The 26,311-nt window shown below is 58.2% G+C and overlaps 2 protein-coding genes across 7 annotated transcripts; one reads left to right on the top strand and one right to left on the bottom strand.

The window, feature by feature from the left end:
- The first annotated feature begins 141 nt into the window (after nucleotides 1-141).
- Nucleotides 142-8,279, top strand: ROBO4 (roundabout guidance receptor 4). Of its 6 annotated transcripts, none has more exons than XM_058857058.1 (20): nucleotides 142-254; nucleotides 376-420; nucleotides 505-783; nucleotides 860-998; nucleotides 1,073-1,200; nucleotides 1,925-2,037; nucleotides 2,143-2,362; nucleotides 2,441-2,562; nucleotides 3,121-3,292; nucleotides 3,372-3,522; nucleotides 3,605-3,735; nucleotides 4,166-4,342; nucleotides 4,425-4,716; nucleotides 4,802-5,326; nucleotides 5,417-5,596; nucleotides 5,684-5,953; nucleotides 6,023-6,163; nucleotides 6,244-6,572; nucleotides 6,690-6,827; nucleotides 6,916-8,279. In XM_058857058.1, the coding sequence occupies exons 1-20, from the start codon at nucleotides 191-193 to the stop codon at nucleotides 7,059-7,061; spliced, it is 3,762 nt and encodes a 1,253-aa protein (XP_058713041.1). In that variant the 5' UTR covers nucleotides 142-190; the 3' UTR covers nucleotides 7,062-8,279. The 6 variants fall into 6 exon arrangements, with proteins under 6 accessions (XP_058713041.1, XP_058713040.1, XP_058713042.1 ...); XM_058857057.1 differs by having other exon boundaries at nucleotides 5,414-5,596; nucleotides 5,687-5,953; XM_058857059.1 differs by having other exon boundaries at nucleotides 5,414-5,596; nucleotides 6,044-6,163.
- Nucleotides 8,280-8,334: 55 nt separating this feature from the next.
- ROBO3 (roundabout guidance receptor 3) lies at nucleotides 8,335-21,312 on the bottom strand. The gene is made up of 26 exons (XM_058856845.1): nucleotides 21,165-21,312; nucleotides 17,824-18,150; nucleotides 16,624-16,781; nucleotides 15,945-16,065; nucleotides 15,719-15,857; nucleotides 15,089-15,216; nucleotides 14,884-15,008; nucleotides 14,299-14,470; nucleotides 13,997-14,208; nucleotides 13,698-13,779; nucleotides 13,445-13,613; nucleotides 13,192-13,358; nucleotides 12,827-12,951; nucleotides 12,528-12,747; nucleotides 12,335-12,447; nucleotides 12,053-12,224; nucleotides 11,746-11,931; nucleotides 11,540-11,666; nucleotides 11,356-11,447; nucleotides 11,058-11,275; nucleotides 10,820-10,962; nucleotides 10,584-10,751; nucleotides 8,973-9,079; nucleotides 8,812-8,889; nucleotides 8,630-8,737; nucleotides 8,335-8,549 (listed from the first exon to the last, which is right to left on the bottom strand). Exons 1-26 carry the CDS (start codon nucleotides 21,310-21,312, stop codon nucleotides 8,335-8,337), a joined length of 4,020 nt encoding a protein of 1,339 aa, XP_058712828.1.
- Between the last annotated feature and the right edge of the window lie 4,999 nt (nucleotides 21,313-26,311).

The following is a 26,311-nucleotide window of genomic DNA, read 5'->3' as shown; positions in this document are numbered from 1 at the left end:
GTGGCCAGGCACTCCCACTGCCACAGGACGGCTGAGCTGTTTGTGGCCACCGTCACCTTCCCCCCTTCGGCATTTCCTGGCCCCCACATCCGGCTATTGTACCCCCCCATCCGGAGCCGGATCCAGCCCCGGTGCTGGCAGGGAGGAACCGGGATTTCGGGAGGAAACGGGAAGGCTGGCCAGGGCCGGCATGGCGGGCGGCTGGGAGACAGCACTGGGCCTGGGGCTCTGCCTCGCTGCCCTGCACCACGGAGGTGAGTGCAGCCCATGGGGGCCAAAACCCACTCAGCTCTTCCCTCTGCCCTACCCCGGATCTGAGACCATGCCCACTTGGGGCACCTATTGGCATTCCCCCACCTCCTTGTCACCCGACAGGCTGCCACCTCCCCAGCATGGCCACGGCACCCCAAACTCCAGCTGGTAAGAACACCTGGTGGGTGACTGATGCAGAAGACACCAGAAAATCCTGTTCCCCCCACCCACAATGTGTCCTCCCCACCGCAGTGCTGCGGGACAATTTCCGCCTGCAGCCAGGTGATTTGGTGACCACGGCGGGGCAAGCATTGGAGCTGGATTGTGTCCCCCCCTTGGGGTACCCCGAACCCTACGTTACCTGGAAGAAGGACGGGGTGACCTTGGACTTGGTAGGTGGCAGGTACGTGGTCACCAAGGGGAAGTTGCAGGTGGCATCGGCGCAACGGAGCGACTCCGGTCTCTACATCTGTGTGGCAGCCAATGCGGCAGGCAAGAGGGAGAGCCGGGGTGCCCGTGTCTCCGTGCTGGGTAAGCCAAGGGTCTCCCACGGGCGGTGGGCACGTCACACCCAGCCACGGTGTCACGTGCGTGATTTCCCCCGCAGAGAAGCCGAGCATTGTGCGGCACCCAAGCGACGCCGTGGCGGCGGCTGGCAGCACTGTGGAGCTGGGTTGCAGTGCCCGAGGTGACCCAGCGCCACAGGTGCAGTGGCACAAGGAGCATGGAGACCTGCCCTGGGGCAGGTAGGTGGTGGCAGGGGGGAGGTGGCCCATCCCTGGTGTGAGGATGAGGCTGATGGAGAGCTGGTGACCTGCAGGCACGAGGTGGACCGGGAGCACACTCTGCGCCTCTATGCCGTGACGTCTGCCGATGCCGGCGCGTACGTGTGTACAGCACAGAGCCAGCTGGGCACCGCCGCCGCCACCACCTTCCTTCACGTGGAGGGTCAGTGGTGGGACCTCCGTGGCCTCCACCATCACAGGCACCCAGGGCCATCTTGGGGTTCATGCAAGGGGATCCATCTAATGGGGTTCATCCAAGGGGGCTATCCAAGGGTGGTCTGTCCAGGGGATCCATCCAAGGCCATCCATCACCCATCAGATGAAAGTCCATCCAGCTGAGTCATTTGAGGTGATCCATCAGAGGGGGCATTTCCAAAGGCAGGTCCATCTAAACACATCCATCCAACAGGATCCATCCAAGAGTTTCATCCAAGAAGGTTCATGTAAGGGGATCCATCTAAGGAAATGCATTGAGGTGGGAGTCTGTCCAAGATTCAAGATCACCCACCTAAAGGGGATCCAGCCAACCTGGTTCCTCCAAGAGGATCCATTTAAGGGGATCTATGCAAGGTGGAAGTACATTAAAGGGGGATAGAACAAGAAATATCCATCCAAAGTGTCCATCTAAGAGGGACATATCATGGGGGTGTATCATGGGATCCCATCCCATGTCCCCAGGGACAACACATCAAAAGGAGCCCATCCAAGAGGGGTCCATTCAAGACAGACCCATCAAAGGGTGTCTGTCCAAAATAGTTCATTTGAGTAAGTCCATCCAGGTAGACATCAGGATCTCCATGTGCAGGTATCTGAGGTAGGTGTCTGGGCAGCTGCCAGGAGACCTTGGTCCTGCCTGGTGCTGCCATTCACCTTCTTCTGCCTCACAGACCGGCTGGCAACGGGCCAGCAGGAGGCTGCACCACGGGACCTGCTGGCTGTGCGGCTGCACCTGGACAACGGCACTGCACTGCCCACTGCTGCTGTCCAGCTCCGCTGGCAGGTTGGTGTGACGCTCAGCTGCCCCCAGGGGAGGGGGAATGGGATATGGGAAATGGGAATATCCCCATGTGCCACCTCGACTTGGAATTCTTCCCATCTCCCTCAGCTGCTGATGCCGGTGCCAGTGCCTGTGGGCTACGTGGTGCTGTACCGCAGCCTGCTCCCGGTCACCACCTCCTGGCTCCAACATGACGCAGGCAGGGAGCTCAGCGCCATCATCCCTGCGCTCCGCAGGGGCTACAAGTACGAGTTCAAGGTCCGACCCTACACTGGAGGGACCCAGGGCTCAGACAGCAACAGCAGGCACCTCTGGATACCTGAGGAAGGTGTGTTGTGTGTCCCCCAGGATGTCTGGGTGGAGGATGGGGAGGTCAGCTGGGGTCTCAGCATCCCTGTCCCGGCAGTGCCCAGTGCAGCGCCCCAGCGTGTCACCGTCAGCCAGACTGAGACTGGGAACGGCACTGTGGTCGTGAGCTGGGAGCCACCTCCTCCTGAAGCACACAATGGCGTCATCCGGGGATACCAGGTCTGGGGCAATGGGGCAGGGGGGCAGGGCTGGGGTCTTCTGGCCAAGCAGGGTCAGTCCAAGGAGATCCATCCAAAAAGGGAGCCTGTCAAAGGCGGGGGTCTACCCAAGGGGGGAACCATCCAAGGAGTCTATCCAGTCTATCCAGTCTAACCTCCATCTCAACATAAGGGGTCATCCAAAAGGTTCATCTAACCAGGGTGGAGGTCCATCCCAGGGCATCTGTCTAGTGGCATCCAAGGGAATTCATCCAAAGGAGTCCAGCCTAGGGGATTCAGCCAAGGGGGTCCATCCAAAGAGGGATGCATCAATGGGGGTCCATCCAAGAAGTATTCACCCAAGGAGGTTCATCCTAGGAGCATGCAGGGGAGCATCCAAAGGGGAGTCCATCAAGGAAATTCATCTAAGGGCACCCATCCAAGTGAATCTATCCATGGGGGAACCAATGGGGGTCTATCAAGGGATGTTCATCTGAAGGGGTCCATCCCAGGGTGTCCATCCACAGGGGGCCATCAAAGCTAATCATCTAAGGGGACACATCCTCTTGGTGTCTGCCAGGTCTGGTCAATGGGTGAGGGCTGGCAGCATCCCACCAACAGGACAGTGGATGGAGCCACCCGCCGCCTGGAAAACCTCCTCCCACACCCCGGGACCGAATTCTGTGTCCAGGTGGCAGCTTTCAACAGCGCAGGGCTGGGGGTTCCCAGCAATGCCACGTGTGGAGTCCTGGGTAGGAGATGGAGAGCGAGGTGGGGTGCGGGTGGGGGTCCAAGTGGTGATGTGAAGTGACACTGATGGAACCCTTGCAGGGCTGACAGCAGGGAGCAGCAGGGTGGTCCAGGCACTGCGGCAGCCTGCTGTCATCGCAGCCGCTGGTTCCATGCTCTGGCTGGCCTTACTTGCCCTCCTCCTCCTCCTCTGCCAGCGCCGTGCCAGCCAGGACGCCGCAGCCCGCCACAGGTGAGAGGCCATGGGGTGGGGGACACGGCAGACCCCTGGTGTGGTGGGGATTGATGCACTGACAGCACCTCTCACCCTGCAGACTGATGGCTGGTGACTCGCCGTGGCTTGGTGGTCCCTGGAAACCCAGCTGTGCCCCTCGAAACCTCAGCAGCAGCAGCAGCCTCAGCAGCCGACTCCTGGGCAGTGATGGCAGGGACCCCCACCCCTCCAGTGAGCCCCATGGGGACTGGGATCCCCACCCACTGCCATGGGAACCCCACCCCTCCAGTGAACACTAGCCTTGGGACCCCCACCTAGAGCCATAGAGCCTCCACTCTCTGCCATGGAACCCCCACCAGCACTGTGGGACCCCCATCCATCCTATGTGATGCCATTGGATGCCCACCCAGTTCCATGGAACCCAGACCTGCTGCAACAGGGCCCCCAGACCAGGCCTAAGACCCTCACAGAGTGCCATGGGACCAGCAAAGTGTACCCAAGACCCCCCACCCTATGCCTGGGGGTGCTATGGCACCCTCATCTTGGTGTCCCTCATTGTTTGTCTGCAGGCAGCAAGGACTTGAGGACACACAGAGCCAAGGACAGAGGGGACAGGGGACACGTGGCCCCATGGGTGCCCTGACCTCTCTTACTCTTCCAGCTCTCTCCTTGGAGCCGCCGAGCCTTGGCCCCCCCACGCCCCCCATCCACAGCAGCCTCCATGGGGGACGCCCACCGCCCCTTGGGGACATGGGGTGCTGTGGTGGGGGGCACCCCGGGGTGCATTCCTCACCCAGCACCCCAAACCCAGCACCCTGGGAGCGTGTACGCAAGAGAGGTGGGTGTGGGGGGCACATGGGGGGACATGGGGGACACCAGGGTAATGGCCCATGGCTCTGTGTCCCTCATTCCCCTCGCAGAGCTGCATCAAGTGCACAGCACCCCGCTGCTCATAGCTGGCCCCAGCCACATCCCTGTCACTGGAAGTGGAGGCGAGTGGGGGACAGATTTTGGGCTGGCAGCCAGGCAGCCTCAGCAAAGGGGACATGAGGGTGACACCGCCGCTGCCGTGATGAACAGCAGGGACCCACGGCTGCCGGTCTTCAGCTCTCCAAAACCACATCGGGGCAGCACTTCACTGGCCTCTGGTGTAACCAGGTCACCGGTGACACCCCCGAGACCACCCCATGCCTGGCACCCACCAGTGACACGGTGAGTTTGAGTGCCCCCATCCAAGATGGGCGCCCTGCAACCCAACCCTTTGCTTCAAAACCCAACATGTCCCTTGCACCTGCAGGTCCCCGGCCTCCATGTGCCCCAGGGACACATCTCTGGTCACCAGGCGTCCCAAGGACACATCCCCAGTCACTGAGATCCCCAGGGACACATCTCCAGTCATGCGATGCCCCAGGGACACATCCCCAATCACTGAAAGCCCCAGGGGTGTGTCACTGGCCACCAGGAACCCTAGGGACATGTCCTTGGTCACTGAGCACCCCAAGGACATGTTCCTGGACAGCAGACATCCTAGAGATGTGTTGCCAGTCACCAGGACCCCCAGGGACATGTCACCAGCCACCAGGCACCACAAGGATCCATCACCAGCAACCAAGCAGCAGAGTGACACAGTCTTGGCCACCGGGCACCCTGAGGACACCTCCCTGGTCACCAGGTGCCCCAGAGACCCATTACCCGTGGCCAAGTGCCAGAGGGACACCTCACTGTCCACCAGGCACCCCAAGAACCCGTCCCCAGCCAGCAGGCACCCAGAGGACACATCCCCAGGCACTGGGCACTGCAGGGACAAGTTCCTGGCCTCCAGGTATGCCAAGGACATGTCCCCAGCCAATGATTACCCCAGGGAGCCATCACTGGTGACCATGCACACAAGGGACATGTCCCTGTGCAGCAGGTTCCCTGAAAACATCTCACCAGCCTTGAGGCATCCCAACGACACAGTGCCAGCCACTGGGAACCCCAGGGACACATCTCCAGCCACCAGGCACCCCAGGGACACATCCCCACTCACCAGACACCCTGAGAAGATGTCACCAGTCTCCGAACACCACAGGGACAAGTTCTTGGGAACCAGGTATTCTAAGGACATGTCTCAGGCCACCAGGAACCCCAGGGAGCCATCACTGGTGACCACGCAGACAAGGGACTTGTCCCTGTGCAGCAGGTACCCTGAAAACATCTCACCAGCCTTGAGGCACCCCAGGGAGACATCTCCAGCCACCAGGCACCCCAGGGACACATCTCCAGCCACCAGGCACCCCAGGGAGACATCTCCAGCCACCAGGCACCCCAGGGACACATCTCCAGCCACCAGGCACCCCAGGGACACATCTCCAGCCACCAGGCACCCCAGGGACACATCTCCAGCCACCAGGCATCCTGAAGAGGCGTCTCCAGTCACTGGTCACCAGGACATGCTCTCAGGCACCAGGTACCCCAAGGACATGTCCCTGGCCACCAGGCACACCAGGAACATGTCACTGGAGACCAGGCACCCAAGGGACATATTCCTGGCTACCAGGTACCCCAAGGACATGTCCCTGGCCACCGGGCGCCTCTCGCTAGCATTCAGTGATGGGGTCCTCACACAACAGCAGGTGGCTGAGGTCCTGGAGATGGACCAGGACACTGCCTGCTGCAGGTATTCCCCATCCCCCTGGGACACTCCCATGGTTGCAGCATCCCCTGGTGCCAGCAGTACCCTCACTGTGTTCCCCACAGACCCCCGGCACCAACCACACCACGGTCCTTCTCACCACTGCACACCTACGGCTACATCTATGGGCCACCAGCCTCTGAGCTAGGTGAGGAGGAGGAGGAGGAGGAAGAAGAGGAGGAGGAGGAGCGTACAGCAACGAGGGGCTCTCCAGGAGGGTCGCTGCTGAACGGCTGGGGCTCTGTCTCAGAGGACAACTTTGCCAGCACCCGCTGCAGCTTGGTGAGCTCCTGTGACGGCTCCTTCCTCCTGGATGCCAGCTTTGCCCGGGCGCTGGCTGTGGCTGTCGATGGCCTCTACTGCAGCCTTGAGGACACCGATGGAGCCTACGGGGGTGAGTGAAGGGTCCCTGGATCCCCTCTCTGACCCTGAGCATTGTCACCTCCCCAAGGAAGACAGCTCCATCATGACACCATGGTGATGCCACCATCTCTTGTCTTCTTCCCTGCAGGTCCCTCACCACCACCATCGCCCTTGGAGCAGGTCTTCTCACCCAGAGTCCACTCCAGCACCTGGGACTGGTGGAAAGTGCTGGAGGTCCCACAGAGATCCAGGACAGAGACAGCCATGAACAGTAGCTCACAGAACGGTGTGTAGTGTCCCAATGCCAGGGTGGTGGGCACTGCGGGTGGTGAGGTGTTGGCAGGGTGTTGGAAAATGTTTCCTTTGCTTTCCAGGTGGCCAGGGGTCAGGGATTGGCAGCCCCTGGGCCAGGGAAGACGGTGAGCTGGGGACAGGAGGGACAGGAGCGAGGCGGTCCCCAGGGCGCAGGACACGGCAAGGCCAGAGTTCCCTTGGCTCAGCTAAAATCCAACTTTATTAGGCAGTTCCCCAAAAAGGGGCTCTTTACTAGGAAAAGCCACCCACGGAGGGTGGGTGGCACCAAGGTGGTGGGTGTCCCTCCTTATTCACTGTTCTTGTCCTCCTTCTTCCACAGTGTCCCCATCCCTCCTCAGCAGCTCCACCCCTCCCAAAATTCTTCATTCCTCTCCAGCATCCTCATCCTCCCCAAGAGTTTGCATCCCTCTAAGTGTCTTTGTCCTTCCTCAGTGTCCTCCTTGTTCCCCAGCATCCTCATCCCCCCTAACTATCCTTCTCTAGCCCAAGCACTGCTGTCCACCCTGTGCCCTTATCTTTCCCTAGGGTTGTTGGCCCCCTGACCATTCCCATTCCTGCTGACTATCCCCATTCCTTCCACCTGTCCTTGTGCTTTCTGATAGTTCATGTCCTTCCTCAGCATCCTTGTCCTACCTTGTCCATCCTTGTCTCTCCCAAGTGTTCTCATCCTTCCCAAGCCACCTGAGTGGCCTTGTGCTCCTTCTAAATGTCCTTGTCCCTCCTAATCATCCTCATTCCCAGGTTTCTCAGCCCTCCTGAGTGTCTTCATCCTTCATCAGTTGTTTTGTCCTCATGCCAAGTGTCCTTTTCCTTCCCCACTGTCCTCATCCCCCTGCAACCATCCTCCTTGTCCCTTACTACTGTCCTTGTCCCTCCCAAGCAATCTTGTTTTTCCCAAGTGTTCTCTTCCCTCAGCAATCCTCAATCCCCTGGAAATCCTTGTCCTTCCTCCATATCCTCTTCCCTCCAGGCATCATTGTCACCCAGCTTTCCTTGCCCGTCTCCAGCACCCTCATCCATCTGCTGTGTCCTTGTGCCCCCCATGTAATCGTGTCCCCCGCCAGCTGTCCCCTTCCCTTTCAATCGCCTCATTTCTCCCAGACATCCTTGTCCTTTCCCAGCATCCTTGTTCCTCCCAACTGTCTTTGTTTCCAGGATCTTTGCCCCACTTAGGCATCCTCCTCACCCCTCCCCAGCGCCCTCATCCCTCTTTTTCCTCATCTGTCCCAAGTGTTTCTGTCCCCAGGGTTCATGTCCTTCCCTGAGCACCTTCCTTGTCCCTCCCCAGGGTCTCATTCCTTGTGAATTCCTTGTCCCACCCCAAGATTCCCTGTCCCCCCTCACGCTGACGCCCACTGGCCGCGACCTCTGTGCAACCCCATTTCCATGGAGCCGCTCAGAAATTAAAGAACATCCCTCCGTGTCCCCTGTGTTCCCATCCCCGTGTCCCCAGCTCTGTCACCGACTCGCCCTCCCTTTTATCGCTTTTCCTGCGGCGGGCAGGGAATCGGGGCCCCCGGGCGGCGGCAGTGGCCGGTGCCCTCGCCGCGGTCCCCGGGGGTCCGGCTGCGCCCCGAGCCGTGGCCGCGGGAGCTGCTGGAGCCGCGGGACGAGACGCTGCCCGTGGTGGAGCAGCTGCCGGACACCTGCCCGCGGGGCACGCAGGAGGCTTTGCTGTAGGGGATGACCTCATCTGCAGGGGAGGGGACAAGGTTGGGGCTCGGCAGTGACACCCGCAGCCGTTTTGTGGCGCAGCCGGTGGCTCTGCCTTACCCCCGCGGGCCGGGCGGGCCGGGACCCTGCGCTCAGCCCCGCTCGGCTCCAGCTCCGCAGCGGGGCCGGGGCTCTCGCCGGGCGGCGGCAGCGGCGGCGGCGGCAGCTCTGCGGCAGAGAGGGTGGAGAGGGCTGAGCTCCCCTGAGCCCCCTGAACTCCCTATTTTTGCCCTCCCACTCACCTCCCATCTGCTTTTCCCGGCGGTAGCGGCTGCATTTGGGCTTCAGGCGACTTTTGGAGATCACCCCGCGGGTTTTCCCTGGGGAGGCGGGGATGGCAGCGTCAGCTCCCCCAGCAGCCATTGAGGCTCCCACGCACCCAAACTGGCCCCTCGGGGCTCACCTGTGCCAGGAGGGCAGCGGGCTCGGGGTGGGTGGCCCTCGCTGGCATCCGGAGTCACCGAGGGGCTGGGTGCCTGTGGGGGGGTGCTGACGCCGGGGGGGTGTCTCCTGGCAAAGAGGGGTGTGGAGTGAAGGCAGGGTGGGGGGAGTGGGATGGGGGCTCAGTGGCCACCACAGTGCCGGCACAAGTCCTCTAGAGCTGTGCAGAGCAGGAAGAAGCCATGGGCTATTGTCACAGCTGGATGGCACTGATGTAGGTGGGCTGAAGTGCCACAGCTGGATCACAGCCACATAGCTGGGGTGGCAAAGGGGAGCTGGATGGTACAGCTAGGGTGGAGGACCACAGGCCTGAGAAGGTTGTGATAGTATGGCTGGCCTGCAATGGCACATCTGGAGCACAGCTGGATAGGGGCTGCTCGGCTGGATTACAGCCACACATCTGGATTGCAGCAGCACAGCTGGATCACCACACATCTGGATTGCAGGCACACTGGCAGATTGCAGCTGTACAGCTAAATCCACATGGCTAAGATCATGGCACAACTGAATTGCAACCGTGCAGCTTGATTGCAGCTGCACAGCTGGGTCATAGCACAGCTGGATTGCAGCCACAGAGCTTGGCTGCAGCTGCACAGCTGGGTCATAGCACAGCGGGATTGCAGCCACAGAGCTTGGCTGCAGCTGCACAGCTGGGTCATAGCACAGCTGGATTGCAGCCACAGAGCTTGGCTGCAGCTGCACAGCTGGGTCATAGCACAGCTGGATTGCAGCCACAGAGCTTGGCTGCAGCTGCACAGCTGGAGTGCAGTGACATGCCAGCATTGTGATGGCACAGGTGGATCGTGGCAGAGCTGGATCACGACAGCACAGCTGTGTGATGGTGGCTCACCTGTCTCATGCAGCTGTATTGCAATGCCCCAGTCAGCCCACAACGTCATGGATGTGTCATGACAGCATGGCCAGAGCACAGCTGGAGAGCAGGGGTGCATGGTGACACCATGGATGGATCATAAAGAGATGCCTGGACCATGGTAGGACATCCAGACCCCAATGGTATGGTCAGACCGTGGTGGCACAGCAGGACCAGATCACGATAGCGTGGCTGGGTTGTGATGGGCCAGGCCATGGTGGGACATCCAGAGCCTGGTCCAGAGTCCAGTGGCAAGGCCAGACTATGGTGGAACAGTGGAACTGGATCATGAAAGCATGACTGGGCACGACATCCAGACCTCAGTGGGACACCTGGACCTCAGATGACATATCTGGACCTCAGTGGCATGGCTGGACTGTGACAGCACAGGTGACACATCTGGACCATGACAGCACGGCAGAGCCAAATAGTGACAAAATGGCTGAGTTGTGATGGAACATCTGGACCGTGGTGAGGCCTCTTGACCCCAAAAGAACACCTGGACCCCAATGAGACACCTGGACCCTAATGACACAGTTGGATCATGATGGCATGGCAGGGCTGGGTAGTGACAACATGGCTGAATCACGATGGAACGCCCAGGCCATGGTGGGACATCTGGACCTTGATGGGACATCTGGACCCCAATGGGACATCCAGACCCCAATGGCACGGCCATACCAAGCAAGGCCCATCTCCTACCAGGACAGGAGGGAGCTATCGAAGTCGCGGAGGCGAGGGATGTCCTCCGTGGTGCGAGGCGATGGTGTCAGCGTGGCGGTGGAACGGCAGCCGGACGAGGTGGTGGGTGAGGATGCAGCAGTGGCACAGGGCATGTCCTCACCACGGTACCACACCTCCATCCCCAACCTGCAGGGTGGAGACCACAGGGTAGGTGCTGGGGGCAGCATGCCCAGCCCCCAAGCCCCCATACTCACCCTCCAGCTGCATCTTCCTCTTCATCCTCCTCTTCCTCCTCCTTCTCCTCCTCCTGGGCGCACTGGCTGAGCTCACTGGCTGAGGGTGGTGGGGGCAGCAGCTCTGTCCAGCTCACCACCGGTGGTTTCACTGCTTGCCCCAGCTTTGCTTTGGTCCCTGTGCCAAGGAGGGATGCTGGGGGGGCTGTGGGGAGGGCACCGCACCACGAGCACCCATGTGTGCCCCCACCCATCCGACCACCCTACCGTGCTCAGCCCGGCCACGGGGCACCTGGGAGGCTGCAGCATCCATTGGCTGGGAACTCCCCCCAGGGTAGGGGGTCCCATACTGTGAGAAGGGACGGGGGAATGTGCAGAGCTCCTCACTGTCAACGTCGATGGTGCTGTAAACCGGCCCCTCGCCAGCCCCCGCTCCGAACTGCTCCGTCTGAGCGATGTACCGAGTGATGCCGGCATCTGCAGAGGGTGGGGAGCATCATCAGGGCTGATCATGATCCCCTCAATCAGAGCCACCCAGCCCCATGCTGACCCCTCACCATTGTAGTATCTTTCAGTGGCCCCCAAACAACCGGCAGCACTGGCTGTGCTGCCGCCACGCCACGCATCCACCAGCCACGGGTAACCACCACTGGCAGCTGCCCTGCAAGAGGATGGGGTGAAGGAATGCTGGTGGGCAGCCCTGGGGCTCCTGGGGAGGGCAGGGGATGCCGGGGGGGTTACCTGGGGTTGCTGCGCACTGGAGCCGGGAAGGCAACTGTGGAAAGAGATGGGGGTGAGGGCAGCGAGAGGCCGTACTGGGACCCCGCAGCACTTAGGGGCTTACCGGTGGGTGTGTAGGCAAAGGATGCTGTAAAGAGAAGGACAGTGGGTGGCTTATGGGAGAGGGGTGAGGGGTGAGGGGTCCCAGGGGTAGCACCCTCCTGTACCGGTGAAGTGGCTGAGCTCCTTCTTCCTCCGGCGGCGGCTGTAGAGCCAAGCAGCAAAGGCAGCGAGAATGACCCAGCAAGCACCACCAACGCCGGCAATGAAGGCTGGCTGCCTGGCTACCTCTGCTAAATGCTCAGCCAAGCTGCTCCCGCCCGCTGGCCTCGCATCTCGCTCCACCAGGGGGGCTGCAAGTGACACGGGAGAGAGGGACACACGGGCGAGGTGCCAAGGAGCCATCCCCAGCACTGCAGGGTGACCCCACCCTGCCCCACCCATGGGAGGAACTTGTGACAATGAGGAACTCACCGATGTGGATGGGGACAGGGGCACTGCGGGTGCCCACACCAGCACTGGTGGCAGCGGCAACTTCAGCACGGTAAGGGACACCAGGGACGAGTCCCTGCAGCACTGTCGCCAGCACCGTCCCCTCCACGCTCTGGTTGATGTGGAAGCGGCTCTCATTGCCCAAGCACCAAATCTGGTGGGGACCAGGAGGAAAAGATGGGGAACACCCATAAGGACACCATGGCATGGTGTCATGAGTGGACAGAGTGGACCTGCCACGTCCCTGCTGCTGTCCACACTTACCCGGTAATCACGGATGACACCATTCTGCTCTGCCAGAGGAGGTGGCTGCCACGAGATGCGGACACTGGTACCATTCCCAGCCACACTGACAGCTCGTGGCGGGGCACTGGGGGCTGCCGGTGGAGGACACATGGGGTATCACCGCCAGGCTGTCCCCAGGGACCCACACCATCCCCTCCATCCCTACACTCACCCGCTTCGGGGGTGCGCAAAGCTCGCACAGCACTGTCAGGACCATGGAGGTGTTGAAAATAGGGTCGAACCTTAACCTCGTAGTCCTGGCCCCGGAGCAGCTCGGTGAGCAGGGCCCCCCGCTCCCCCGGTGCCCACACCATCCGTGCCTCCTCCCAGCGCCCGCCGCGCTGCCGGTACAGCACCCGGTAGCCCTGAAGGAACGGTGCCTGGTGCTCCACCTGAGGACCCGAGGGAAGGGTGGGATGGGGGATGATCAACACCGAGAGCCCTGTACCAGTAGGGAGGCTCAGCACTCACGGTCCAGGAGAGGTGGACGGTGCCCAGTGGCAGCACCACAGGTTCCTTCAGGTGCACAGCCACTTGTGCCAGCTCCTGCTGCACCTGCTCAGGATCCAGCCCTTGCTGCATGGGATTGGCATCTGCTGGAAACATGAGAGGGTGGAGGGTCCATGCATATCTCCACTGGTGTCACCAAGTGAAGGAGCCATGGTGACAGCACATACCCATGGCAGGTCCATGGGAAACTCCATTGGCATCACGGGGCAAGGATGGACCCAAAGATTTTGGGTGCACAGGCACCTCCATTGGTGTCACCAAGTGGAGATGGACCCAAGGGTGGGGGGTTTGTGGGCACCTCCACTGATGTCACTGCTGGGTCTCACCTTGGGTGCGCACAGGCTCTGAGATGCCGCTGGGGTCACTGAGCCCGTAGGCATTGACCGCCCGCACCAAGAACAGGTAGACAGTGTCAGGGACAAGGCCGGTCACTGTGTGGCTCTCACCCTCCACATCGGCTGCCACTGTCTGCCACGGGCCACCCGCTGCCTGGCTGCCAGGGGACAGGGGTGACTCGTGACAGGGTGCTATCAGGCCACCACATCATCCCTGCAGCCAGAGAAGAGGCTTGTGTGATACCTGAAAGCCTCCACTATGTAAGAGGTGACATCGGTGGCACCACTGTCCTTGCTCCCTTTCCAGCTCAGGGTGACACTGCTTTTGGTAACGTTGGTGACCACAGGGGTGGAGGGTGGCCCAGGGAGGAGACCGGGTGCAGGGGAAGGCAGGGAGAGGTCGGATTCATCACCTGCAGGGAGATGCATGGAGGTCTGGGGTGGCTTTGTTCCCAGTGCCATGGTGTTCCCGCTGCAGTGGCATCTCCATGACCCACCTTGTACCTCCAAGGAGATGCCCCAGCGTGTCTCGCCCGCTGGGCTGCTGGCCACGCACTCGTAGAGCCCGGAGTCTTTCACCTGCAGGGGGAAGAGCTCCTGCCCCATCACCCTGAGCACCCATCACCTCGGCACCCCCCACCCTGAGCACCCCCCACGCTTTGTACCCACCACCCTGAGCCCCAGCACTGCTTGTACCACCACCATGATCATCCATCTCCCTTTGCTCCACCCCTCGCAGCCACCGCCCCTCCCTCCCTGCGGTGTCCCACGGGTGCCCCTGCCGGGGCCGGCTCACCCGGAGGCCGGTGATCTGCAGGGTGCCGTTCTCCAGCAGGCTGGCACGGGGCTGGGCACCTACCAGGGCACTGCCATCCTTCAGCCACCCCACGCTGCCTGGGGGGTCATGGGCCCCCTCTCCACACGGCAGCCGCACTGTGGCCCCCACTGGCAGCACTGTCTGGTTAGCGGGAAGCAGGCTGATCACCGGTGGGTGGAGTCCAGTGGGTGCTACAGGGAGGAAAGTGGGAAATTCTGGGTGGTGGGGTGGGTGTCACTCATGCACTGACTGTGTCAGCTCTCCACTGGCCCTGGACTTACCCCCTGTCACCTCCAGGCCGGCCCTGGCCAGGACACTGCCGGCCACGCTGATAGCCTGGCACAGGTAGTGGCCACCATCACTGGGCTGGACGTTGACGATGGTCAAAGCACCACTGGAGCTCACCCAAACACGGCCCAAAGGGATTGGGGGCTGGCCCGGGAACAGCAGGGTCTGAGAGGGAGCGGGATTAGTGAGGGGATGAAGGAAGGGGAGGATGGGAAGCAGGGGTTGAGATGAGGGTTAGGGGTGGGAGTGGGAATGAGATTGGGGACAGGGATGAGGATGGGGATGGGAAGGGATGAAATATGATGGGGACTGTGATGGGAAAGGAATGGGGACAGGGATGTAATAGGGACTCTGATGGGATGGTGATGAGGACAGGTAGGGAGGAGGATTGGTACTGGTGTGAGGTTGAGATGGGATGAGATTGGGATGGAGATGAGATGGGGATGGGGATGGGGTGGGAATTGGAATGGGGATTATGATGATAATGGGGACAAGATGGAATGGAAATGGTGATGGGATTGGAATGAGGATGGGGCTATGATTGGGCCTGGGATCAAGGATGATGGAAGGAGACAGACCTGGCTCCCCTCCTTCTGCCAAAAGACAGCGGGTGGTGGGTTGCCCTTGCTCTGGCACTGGAAAGTCACACTCTGGCCAGGGGTGACAGCTTGGTCATGGGGTCCGATGACAAGCTGGGGGGGCACTGCAGCAGTGTGGGGAGAGACAAGGGCTTGTCTGGGCACCCCACCAGCACCCAAGGGGGCTCCCCAGGGTCCCCCTTACCATGCACAGTGAGGGTGCCCGATGCCTCCGACCTGCCCACGCTGTTATCAGCCACGCAGGTGTAGGTGCCCTCATCCTCCACCTGCAGCCGGCTGATCCGCAGGGTGTTGTCTGGCAGCACCTCCCACCTGGGGGGAACCCCGCGAGGCTCTGGCACCAGCAGTGTGCTGGGGCACCAGGGAGGTGCCATGGGGTTGGGATGTAGTGAGGATGCAGGATGTGACGGGAATGTGGGATGTGATGAGTACAGTGGAAATCTGGGCTGCAGGAAAATGGAAGATGCGATGGGGATGTGAAAGGTGAGGGAGATGTGGAATGTGATTGGGATTTGGGATGCAATAAGAATGTGGGATGCAAAGAAGATGCAGGACGCAATGAGGATTAGAGATGCAAAGGGGGATGTGGAATGTGATGGGGTTGTGACACAATGGGAATGTGGAATGCAATAGGGATGCAGGATGTGCTGAGGATGAAGGATGCTCCAGGGTTATGGGATGCAATTACTTGATGCCATGAGGATGTCAGGTGCTCCAAGCACACCAGGCTGGCACACGCTGATGCCTCCCAGCTGCACCACAGAACCCTGGCTGGCCTTGGCAGCCCTGAGCCACCCCCTTCACCCCTACTCACCTTCCCAGTGGCATTTCACCCTCCTCCTTGCGCCAGCGTGCCGCCGGCTGCGGATCCCCCACCGCTTCACAGGCAAACACCGCCGTCCCCTCCACCAGCACCACCTGGTTCTGGGGCCTCTGGACAAATGCTGGGCGCTCTGCAGGGTGGCCATCAGTCTCACCAGGAGAGCACCCACCTCCCCAAAAATTGGGTGTCACACCCCAAAAATTAAATCTCCACGCACCAAAGACGACCAGCTCGGCCGGCTCGCTGTCCCTCTCCCCCACCACGTTGGTGGCCACGCAGACATAGACGCCAGCATCGCTCTTGTGAGTGCTGGCCACCATCAGCTTCCCACCACGGATCTGCAGGAGGGAGAGCTCATCCCACATCCCCATCACATTCCACATCCACACTGTATCCCACATTCACACTGTATCCTGCATCCTCACCACATCCTATATCCCCACTGCATCCTACCCCCCATTGCATCCTGTATCTCCTTGACATCCCAAATCCTCATTGCATACATGCACACATCACCTCCCCCACCCCCTCATATTCTGCATCACCATTGCATCTCTGTTGCATCTCATATCCCACTGCATCCCAAATCCTCATTGCATCTCTCACCCTGACTGCATTCTGCATCCCCATCACATCCTGTATCCTCATTGCATCTCACATCCCCATTGCACCCACACTGTCATCACATCCCATCTTTCCATTACATCCCAAATCTCTGCTGCATCCCATATCCGTATCCCATCCTACATCCCCATCTCATTCCAGATCCTCACTGAATCCCTCACCCTCGCTGCACCCACACCCACATCACACCCCCATCCCCATCGCATCCCGTATCCCTACAGCATTCCCCATCTCCCGTGCATCCAGCCCAGCTCTGAGTCCCCACCCCTCACCGTCAGGCGCTCGTCCTTGTCGCTGACCCGGACTCCGTTTTTCTTCCACGAGACGCTGGGCTCGGGGTGCCCTCGGGGTGGGACACACTCCAGCACTGCCGGTTCTCCCGCGGCCACCACCACATCCCCCGGGGGCTGCCGAAAATCGTCCCGCAGCACTGCGGGGACACCGCGGCCTCAGCTCCCCAACCCCGCACCCCCGGGCTGGGCACAGCACCTGCGGCAGCTTCTGGATTGGCTTTAACAGATTTGAATTGATCTTCATTGATTTGATTTGATTTGACTAGATTTCATTTGTTCTCATTTATTTCCATTTTTCAAATTCACTTCTTTTCATTTCTTTTACCGTGTTTTCACTTGTTTTCACTCATTTTCAGTAATTTTCACTTCTTTTATGTACAATTCTTTTCAGTTTCTTCATAATTTCTCTTCACTAATTTGCACTTACTTTATTTTTTCATTGATTTTCACTTACTTTCAGTTATTTTCACTTTTGTTATTTAATTTATCTTTTTTCCATTTCTTAATTTATTTTCTTTTATTTACATCCATTTTCTCTCATTTCAGTAATTTTCACTTCTTTTTCACTAATTTGCACTTACTTTATTTTTTCATTGATTTTCACTTACTTTCAGTTATTCTCACTTTTATTATTTAATTTGTCTTTTTTTTCCATTTCTTAATTTATTTTCTGTTATTTACATGCATTTTCTTTCATTTCAGTAATTTTCACTTCTTTTCATTTATTTCCAATTATTTTCACTTTTTTTCATAATTTCTTTTCACTAATTTGCACTTACTTTATTTTTTCATTGATTTTCACTTACTTTCCATTATTTTCACTTTATTTAATCTTTTTTTCTGTGTTTTAATTTCTTTTCTGCTATTTACATTCATTTTCACTTACTTCCTCACTTTTACTTTCATTTATTTTCACTTGTTTCCTTTTTTAATTTGTTTCCACTTAGTTTCATTAATTTTCAATATTTCTCATTTTTTTGAATTTATTTTCATTTCTTTTCACTTTACTTATTTCTATTTTCCCCTTATTTTCATTTATTTCCCTCTCTTCCTTTGGCAGCAGAGGCTTGGGAATGTGAAAGCCGGTGGAGGAGCCACTGGAGCAGGCTGGGCTCAGGGATGATACCAGAACCCCAAATTTCCACCCCCTCAAATCCTCCCAGCCCTCTCAGGACTCACCAGCCACCTCCAGGGAAGCATTCCGGCTGGTGGCCTCGCCCAGGTAATTCCTGGCCACGCAGACATAAACCCCCTCGTCGGGCTTTCCCCTCCTCCCGTGCAGGATCCGGAGGAAGAAGAGGGATCCCCCCGGGAGGAGGGTGCGGTGCGAGCGGGGATCCTCCCGGTCCGTCTCCACCCGCTCCCCGTCCTTGTACCACTCCACCTCCGGGGCCGGGCGCCCCTCGGCCTTGCAGCTCAGCGTGGCCGGTTCCCCCTTGGAGACCAGGACATCCGTGGGGTGCTCCACGATGCGGGGAGCCGTGTCCTCCAGCTGGCCGTGGGATCCTGAAGGAAAATCAGCAGGGATGGGGACTGGGGGCTGAGCATCCTTGGATTGTGTGGTGCTTTCCTGGTTCCACACCTGCTTTGCTTGGAAGGCAAGAGGTGAGAGATGAAGTGTGGCCAGGTCCCAGCCCAGGGTATCCCAGGGTGGGTGCCCTGGGGAGGGAGCAGCACCACAGGATCACAGGATCACACAATCACAGGATCACAGAACCACAGAGCCACAGAACCACAGAACCACAGAACCACAGAACCACAGAACCACAGAATCACAGGATCACAGAACCACAGAGCCACAGAACCACAGAACCACAGAACCACAGAACCACAGAATCACAGAACCACAGAATCACAGGATCACAGAACCACAGAGCCACAGAACCACAGAGCCACAGAATCACAGAATCACAGAACCACAGAGCCACAGAACCACAGAATCACAGGATCACAGAACCACAGAATCACAGAATCACAGAATCACAGAATCACAGGATCACAGGATCACAGAGCTGCAGAGCCACAGAGCCACAGAACCACAGAATCACAGAACCACAGAACCACAGAGCCACAGAATCACAGAACCACAGAATCACAGAATCACAGGATCACAGAACCACAGAATCACAGGATCACAGAACCACAGAACCACAGAACCACAGAACCACAGAACCACAGAACCACAGAGCCACAGAACCACAAAACCACAGGATCACAGAACCACAGAGCCACAGAACCACAGGATCACAGAACCACAGAGCCACAGAATCACAGAACCACAGAACCACAGAGCCACAGAGCCACAGAGCCACAGAATCACAGAATCACAGAGCCACAGAATCACGGAACCACAGAATCACAGAATCACAGGATCACAGAACCACAGAGCCACAGAACCACAGAATCACAGAATCACAGAATCACAGAGCCACAGAGCCACAGAACCACAGAATCACCAGGCTGGAAGACACCTTTAAGATCATCGAGTCCAACCCATGCCCTAACACCACCTCAACTAGACCATGGCACTGAGTGCCACATCCAATCTTTATTTAAACACATCCAGGGATGGTGATTCCACCACCTCCCCAGGCAGAACATTCCAGTACTTTATCACTCTTTCAGTAAAAAACTTTTTCCTAACATCCAACCTAAATTTCCCTTGGCACAGCTTAAGATGGGATCGGGAGGGTGTCAGGCAAGGCCAGTGGGATAAAGCAGCTTAGCCCCCAGTAAAGACCTTTTCCACCCAGTTTCCACCTGGGCATCCCTGAGGAAATGGGGTTGAGGTTAAATTCTCCCCAAACAGGGATTTTTCCATCAGCTGCAAGGGCTGACTTTCTGTAGCAGAGCTGGTCATTCTGGGCAGCAGAAAATGCACAATTTTAAGTTTTAAAAAGCCCCAATGCATGTGCATTACACACACGTGCATTGCACATGTAGGTGCATGTACAAGTGTGGGCAGTCATGCAGGGGTGCACACACACACACATGCAGCCACACAGGTGTGCTTGCACTTTTACACACACACACATGCACACGTGTGCATTCAGGCAGGGGGGTGCATGCCCTGAGATGCACAGATGCATTCACGTGTGTGTGAGTTCATGCAGGGTGTGCATGCACACACACACACCTGCACAGGTGCATGCATTCAGGTGGGGGGTGTCCTTACACACACATGCACACACATGCAGACAATACAGATGTGCAAACACCTGCACAGTGTACAGATATGCACATGCATGCACACATGCACACTGCCCATAAATGCACACATACATGCACACTGCCCATAAATGCACACACACATGCACATACACAGCACACACGTGCATCTCCCACTCGCACACGCCCTCCCCCTGTTCCCCACACTCTGGGGCAGGATATGGGCATAAGGGGGCTGCAATTTGGGGTGCCCAAGGGGTTGCCATGGGGATGGGATGTGGCTGCCATGGGGACAGAAGCGATGCTGCAGGGTACTGGGTACCCCCGGGGGGCACAGCAGGGACTGAGGGGGCCGCAGCTGGCCCGGTGACTAATTGGGACAAGCAGGGGGTCAGGGCAGGCCCCTTCCTGTGCCCGGCTGGCTACACAGGGGCAGGGGGTCCCATGAGCTTTGGGAACACCCCCACCCCCTCACCAGCCACCCAGGGCCAGCTGGAGCGGGGACAGAATGAAAAAGAGAGGAGAAGCTCAAAATGAGGACAAAATTCAGCAGACACCCTCTCCCTCACCCCTCCTTCACCCCCACTCTGTCCCAGTTAGGGGTCATGGGGAGGATAAAGGCGCACAGAGCTGTTTGGAGGACACTGGGATGGTTTAGGAATGTTTGGGTACACGGAATCAGTTCCAGCTCCAGAGGACTGGCTTGGGGACACAGGTTTGGAGACATAGAGTCTCTTCTAGTTGTGTCTGGGAGTTGGTTTGGACACACAGGGACAGCTTTAGGACACAGGGCTGGTCCTGATTTGGAGACTGGGGATGGATGTGGGGACATGAAGGCTGTTTGAGGACACTGGGCTGCCCCTGCTTTGGGGTCTGGGGACTGGTATGGGGACATGTGGATAATTTGGGGTTGCTGTGTCTGTCCCAGCTCGTGGTCTGGCAATCGATGTAGGAACACAGGACAGTTTGGGAACAGGGAGCTGCTTGCAGTTCAGGATTTGGGAACACAAGACTGGTTTGGGAACACCGGGACAGTCCTGACTGAGAGTGAGCTGGTCTCAGTTTGGGGTCGTGGAGACGATCTAAGGACACCACATCACTCCCGGGAGTTGGTCTGGGGACAGGGAGCTGGTCCCAGGACGGGGACACGGGTGTGGGGACATTGGGTCAGTTCCGGAGCTGGGACACGGGGCAGGTCCCGGTTTGGGGACAAGGGGACAGGCTGGGTACCCAGTGTCGGTGCTGGTGGCGTCCCAGCTGGGGCTGGGGTCTGCGGGCTAATTCCAGCATCCCGGCTGGACCAGGAGCAGGAACTGCGGGACGGGGGGACAGAAAGACCGGGAGCCACGTACCGTTACCGGGGGCGAGATCGGGCAGGTGGAGCGCGGCGATGGAGCGATTGATGCCGAGCAGCAGCGAGGAGGAGTTGGAGCCTTCGGCTCCCAGCGAGTCGGCGAACAGGTTCATCTGCAGCAGCGTCTTCAGCAGGTACCGCAGCATCCTGCCCCGGCTCTGCTCGGCTGAGATCCGCTTGGCTCGGCTCGGCTCTGCACGACACTGCCCGGCACGGCAAAGCCTGGCTTAGCTCAGCCCGGTCCGGCTCAGCCCGATCGGCTCAGCCTGATGCGGCTCAGCCCAGTCTGACTCAGCCCGGTCCGGCTCAGCTCAGCTCGGCTCGGCTCAGTTCAGCCAGTCTGGTTCAGATCAGCCCAGTCCGGCCCGGCTCAGCCCAGTCCGACTCAGCCCGGTCCGGCTCAGCCCGATCCGGCTCAGCCCGATCCGGCTCAGCCCAGTCCGACTCAGCCCAGTCCGACTCAGCCCGGTCCGGCTCAGCCCGGTCCGGCTCAGCCAGATGCGGCTCAGCCCAGTGCGACTCAGCCCGGTCCGGCTCAGCCCGATCCGGCTCAGCCCGAGCGGCTCAGCCTGATGCGGCTCAGCCCAGTGCGACTCGGCCCGGTCCGGCTCAGCTCAGTTCTGCTCTGCTCGGCTGGGCTCTGCTCGGCTCAGTTCAGCCAGTCCGGCCCGGTTCAGCCCAGTCCGGCCCGGTTCAGCCCAGTCCGGCTCAGCCCGGCTCGACTCGGTTCAGTCCAGCGCGGCTCAGCAGAGCCCGACTCAGTCCGGCTCAGCTGAGCTCGGCTCGGCTCAGGCTGCAGCACCGCCCCCGGGTGGGGGACGGGCCAGGGCGGTGTGGGGCGGGGTGATGGGGGTGTCCCTGTGCTCCCTCCCTGAGAAGCGGGATGGGGACGAAGGCGGGGGTGTCCGGTATGGGGAGGGGGCTCCACGGTGGAGTGGAGCTGGGATGACTTTTGGAGGGGGCAGAGGAAAAGGGTGGTCCTAGAGCTGGAGGGAGGAGAAGGAAGAGACTCAGCAGCTCCCTGGCTTCACCCCAAATTACGTGACACCACATGGGGCTGTGCCACCCCCCACTCGGGACCCCTCCTCAGTGAACCCTGAAAGGCAGCATCACCCCAATACTGGGGTGTGCTGGTAGGGATAGGGGCACTTTGGGGGTGCTGGGATCACCAGTGGGCTTGAATTTGCGGGGTCGGGGGGGGAAACACGAAGGAATCAGCACATGGTGCCATTGAATCCGTAAGTAGCAATTGGCCACTTAATTATTGTGTTGGGGCTGATGTGGAAAGCAATGAGCCTCCTCCAGCGAGCACCCGGCGTGGGGGGGTTGGGGGTATTCGTTAGGGAGGTTCATTATGGGGGGCTGCTGGGGGGGCTCGTTACGAGATTTTGTTATAGTGGCACTTGGAATAGGGAAAAAGTGGGGGAAAAGGGGGAATTTGGGAGTGTGGGGAACCTGGAGGGGGCTCAGGGGAAAAGGGGAGGTGGGGAGGAGAAGGGGCAGAGGGAAGGAGTGGGGGCACTTGCACAGCAGCGGGTGAAATGTGCCCACACGTGTTTGCACATCTGGGTGCCCAAGGGCATTCACATCTGGAGGACTCTTGGGGCACAGCTGGGGAGGGGGGAGGCTTTTCCACATACATCTGGAGCACCAAGGGTCTCCAGAATGTTCACATCTGGGAGGGTGGAGTGGTCTGGGGGATGCAGCTGCATTCAGACCAACAGCTGGAGAAGTCCCTGGTGTCACAGCTGGGCACACAGCTGAAGGCACAGGGATGCTCAAGCACATCTGGAGAGCCAGGTGGTTTCCATTTGTGCACATCTGGAGGCACAAGGTGAGCATACATCTGGAGAGTTTGCACATCTGGAGAGCTTGCCCAGGGCTGTGCTGAGGCTGTGACAGAGCTGACACAGAGCTGTGCTGGGGCTGCAGACATCTGGACTCAGCCTCAGCAGCATCCTCTGGGCTCTTCATATCCCGAATCTGCCAGGTGTCTGGTGGGCAATGCATTATTCATCTGTCCCTTGGAGCCGGGCACAGAGAAAGTAAATAAATATTAATTTCGTAGGAGTACAAAGCTTTTCCGCTTCTCCTGCTGGCACTGCGGCAGCACAGGGATTTCTCAGTAGGATCAGGGAGAAAAAGAAATATCCATGGAATAACAGGTTTATCCAACTATTACCTGAATAATTCTCTGGGATGGGAATTGAAGACAATGCTGGAATATCTAAAGCTGCTGTGTATCGCTGCATTCTCCTTTTGGGTCCCTCTGAAAAGCTGACCTGAGGAATGGGACATCTCCAACACGGAACTACAGGATGGGAAAGGGTGTTAATCCCTGGAAAGTGTTTGGGGCTCTTTTCATGGAGTTCTTGGAAAATGTGAGAATTTTAATGGGAATCCTGGAGGTTTTTGGAGCCTCAGGGATTAAAGCACCTCTGTATTAATCCCACTATGAGGCCTGAGGCTGCAGAGATGGGCTCCCAGGGGTGACACACGCGCATCCAATACCTCCTCTGAGAGAGCTTGTGATGGGGAATGGAGACAAAGGAGCCGCCTCATCCCGATGGATAATCCCCCTCAGATTCATCCCCGTTAATCAGCTGGGCAAACAGCAAGTGCAGGGGCATCGCCTCCTTGTTAGCAAATTTATTCTCACTGCCACGGCATTTAATTGCTGCTTGATTTGGCGATTAGTGGCTGTTTGCCCAGGCTTTGCCCAAATCACCCCCCTCAAAGTTTTTAGATGGGATGAGGCTTTCTCCACACTTTGTTATTCTCATTATTCTACCTTGATTTTGCTGCTTTCTTATTCTTCCTGTTTTTTCCCAGCCCTCGCTGGGCCACATCGGGGGACTGGGGGTGGGGGGGGTTTGGGAAACTGAGGCATGAAGTTTGGCCATAATGAGGAGCGACAAGATATTTGTCTGGGCAAATGAGCGGCTGGGTCCCCCCTCCCCGCTGCCAGGGGGGAATCCCTGGCAGCCCCATTATTAACATTCCCCCCGGGAGCCCCCCACCCCAAGCCAGGCGCTTGGCCGGGAAATGCGGCTTTTTGAATATTTATAGAGGTTGTGGCAGCATTTGGGGTGGGGAGGAGGGAAAGGGGAGCACGGGGGCTGCTGAGGGGGGGTCGGGAAAAGCAATGCTGAGGACTGGGGGTGGTGGGGATGGAAGGGATGGAGCTGGAATCCTTTAGGGATGACACTGGGATGATGCTGGGATGGTGTAGGTGATAACACTGGGATGTATTAAGGGATGGCATTGGGTTGCTGTCAGGATCTGTAGGGGATACTGCAGGGGATGATGGTGGCATGCTTGAGAGGACAGTGCTGAGATGCTTTAAGGAATGATGCTGGGATGTTTTAGGAGAGTGTAGTGGATGTTCTAGAGGATGAAAGTAGGACACTGGGAGATGATGGATACCTCAGGGAGTGACAACACTGGGATTGTTTGAGGGATAACAGTGTGATGTTTTAAGGAAAAATGCTGAGATGTTCTAGGGGAGCATATGGGAATGACTCTGGGATGCTTTAGAGGATGGTGCTGTGATGATTAGGATGGATGATGCTCGGGTACTTTAACAAATAACTCTAGGATGTTTTAGGGCAGCTGGAGCATTTTGGAGAGCATACTGTGATGGTATAGGGGATGACACTGGGATGGTGTGGGGGATGACACTGGGATGGTGGGAGGATAGCGCTGGGATGGTGTGGGGGATGACACTGGGATAGTGTGGGTGATGATACTGGGATGGTGTGGGGAATGACGCTGGGATGGTGTGGGGAATGACACTGGGATGGTGTGGGTGATTACACTGGGATGGTGTGGGGGATGACACTGGGATGGTGTGGGGGATGACACTGGGATGGTGTGGGTGATTACACTGGGATGGTGTGGGGAATGACACTGGGATGGTGTGGGGGATGACACTGGGATGGTGTGGGGAATGACACTGGGATGGTGTGGGGGATGACACTGGGATGGTGTGGGGAATGATGCTGGGATGGTGTGGGGAAGAGTGCTGGGATGGTGTGGGGAACAGTGCTGGGATGGTGTGGGGGACGATGCTGGGATGGTGTGGGGAATGACCCTGGGATGGTGTGGGGAATGACACTGGGATGGTGTGGGGAATGACACTGCGATGGTGTGGGGGATGACACTGGGATGGTGTGGGGATGACACTGGGTGTGGGGGATGATGCTGGGATGGTGTGGGGATGACACTGGGATAGTGTGGGTGATGATACTGGGATGGTGTGGGGGATGACACTGGGATGGTGTGGAGGATGATGCTGGGATGGTGTGGGGAATGACGCTGGGATGGTGTGGGGAATGATGCTGGGATGGTGTGGGGATGACACTGGGATGGTGTGGGGAATGACACTGGGATAGTGTGGGTGATGATACTGGGATGGTGTGGGGAATGACACTGGGATGGTGTGGGGAATGGTGCTGGGATGGTGTGGGGGATGACACTGGGATAGTGTGGGTGATGATACTGGGATGGTGTGGGGAATGACGCTGGGATGGTGTGGGGAATGACGCTGGGATGGTGTGGGGGATGATGCTGGGATGGTGTGGGGAATGACACTGGGATGGTGTGGGGGATGATACTGGGATGGTGTGGGGAATGACACTGGGATAGTGTGGGTGATGATACTGGGATGGTGTGGGGGATGACACTGGGATGGTGTGGGGGATGACACTGGGATAGTGTGGGTGATGATACTGGGATGGTGTGGGGAATGACGCTGGGATGGTGTGGGGGATGACACTGGGATGGTGGGGGATGACACTGGGATGGTGTGGGGAATGGTGTCAGGATGCAGTCGTGGATAACACTGTTTAAGGGGAGCACACTGGGATGTTTTAGGGGATGATGCTGACATACCCTAAGGAACAATACTGGGATTTTTTCAGAGAACAGACTGGGGTGCTCTAGGGGATGATGGTGGGATGAATTAAGGAGCGATGCTGACATATTTTAGGGGACTTTATGGGACTTCAGGGTGTGATGCTGGCATGCTGTAGGGGAGCAAATTATGATGCTTTAGAAAATGTCTCTGGGATGCTTTAAGGGATGAGTCTGGGATGCACAGAGGGATGTCAGGATGTATTAAGGCATAAGGGTATAAGTAAGACA

The sequence above is a fragment of the Poecile atricapillus genome, chromosome 25, assembly GCF_030490865.1.
Source record: "Poecile atricapillus isolate bPoeAtr1 chromosome 25, bPoeAtr1.hap1, whole genome shotgun sequence".
NCBI lineage: Eukaryota > Metazoa > Chordata > Aves > Passeriformes > Paridae > Poecile > Poecile atricapillus.
Note: the sequence above shows the minus strand (reverse complement) of the source record. Positions and strands in the feature narration are given on the sequence as shown.

Bases quoted from the DNA above. Each gene is read 5' to 3' on its own strand.
- ROBO3 (XM_058856845.1), bottom strand. From the start codon at position 21,312: ATGCTGCGGTACCTGCTGAAGACGCTGCTGCAGATGAACCTGTTCGCC. The intron at 16,782-17,823 runs GTGAGTCCTGAG...GTGTCCCCGCAG, and splicing joins TGCTTCCCTGGAGGTGGCTG to TGCTGCGGGACGATTTTCGG. The intron at 9,080-10,583 runs GTAGGAGATGGG...CCTCTTTGCCAG, and splicing joins GATAGCTCCCTCCTGTCCTG to GAGACACCCCCCCGGCGTCA.
- ROBO4 (XM_058857056.1), top strand. From the start codon at position 191: ATGGCGGGCGGCTGGGAGACAGCACTGGGCCTGGGGCTCTGCCTCGCT. The intron at 2,563-3,120 runs GTCTGGGGCAAT...GGTGTCTGCCAG, and splicing joins GCGTCATCCGGGGATACCAG to GTCTGGTCAATGGGTGAGGG. The intron at 4,343-4,424 runs GTGGGTGTGGGG...TTCCCCTCGCAG, and splicing joins GGAGCGTGTACGCAAGAGAG to AGCTGCATCAAGTGCACAGC.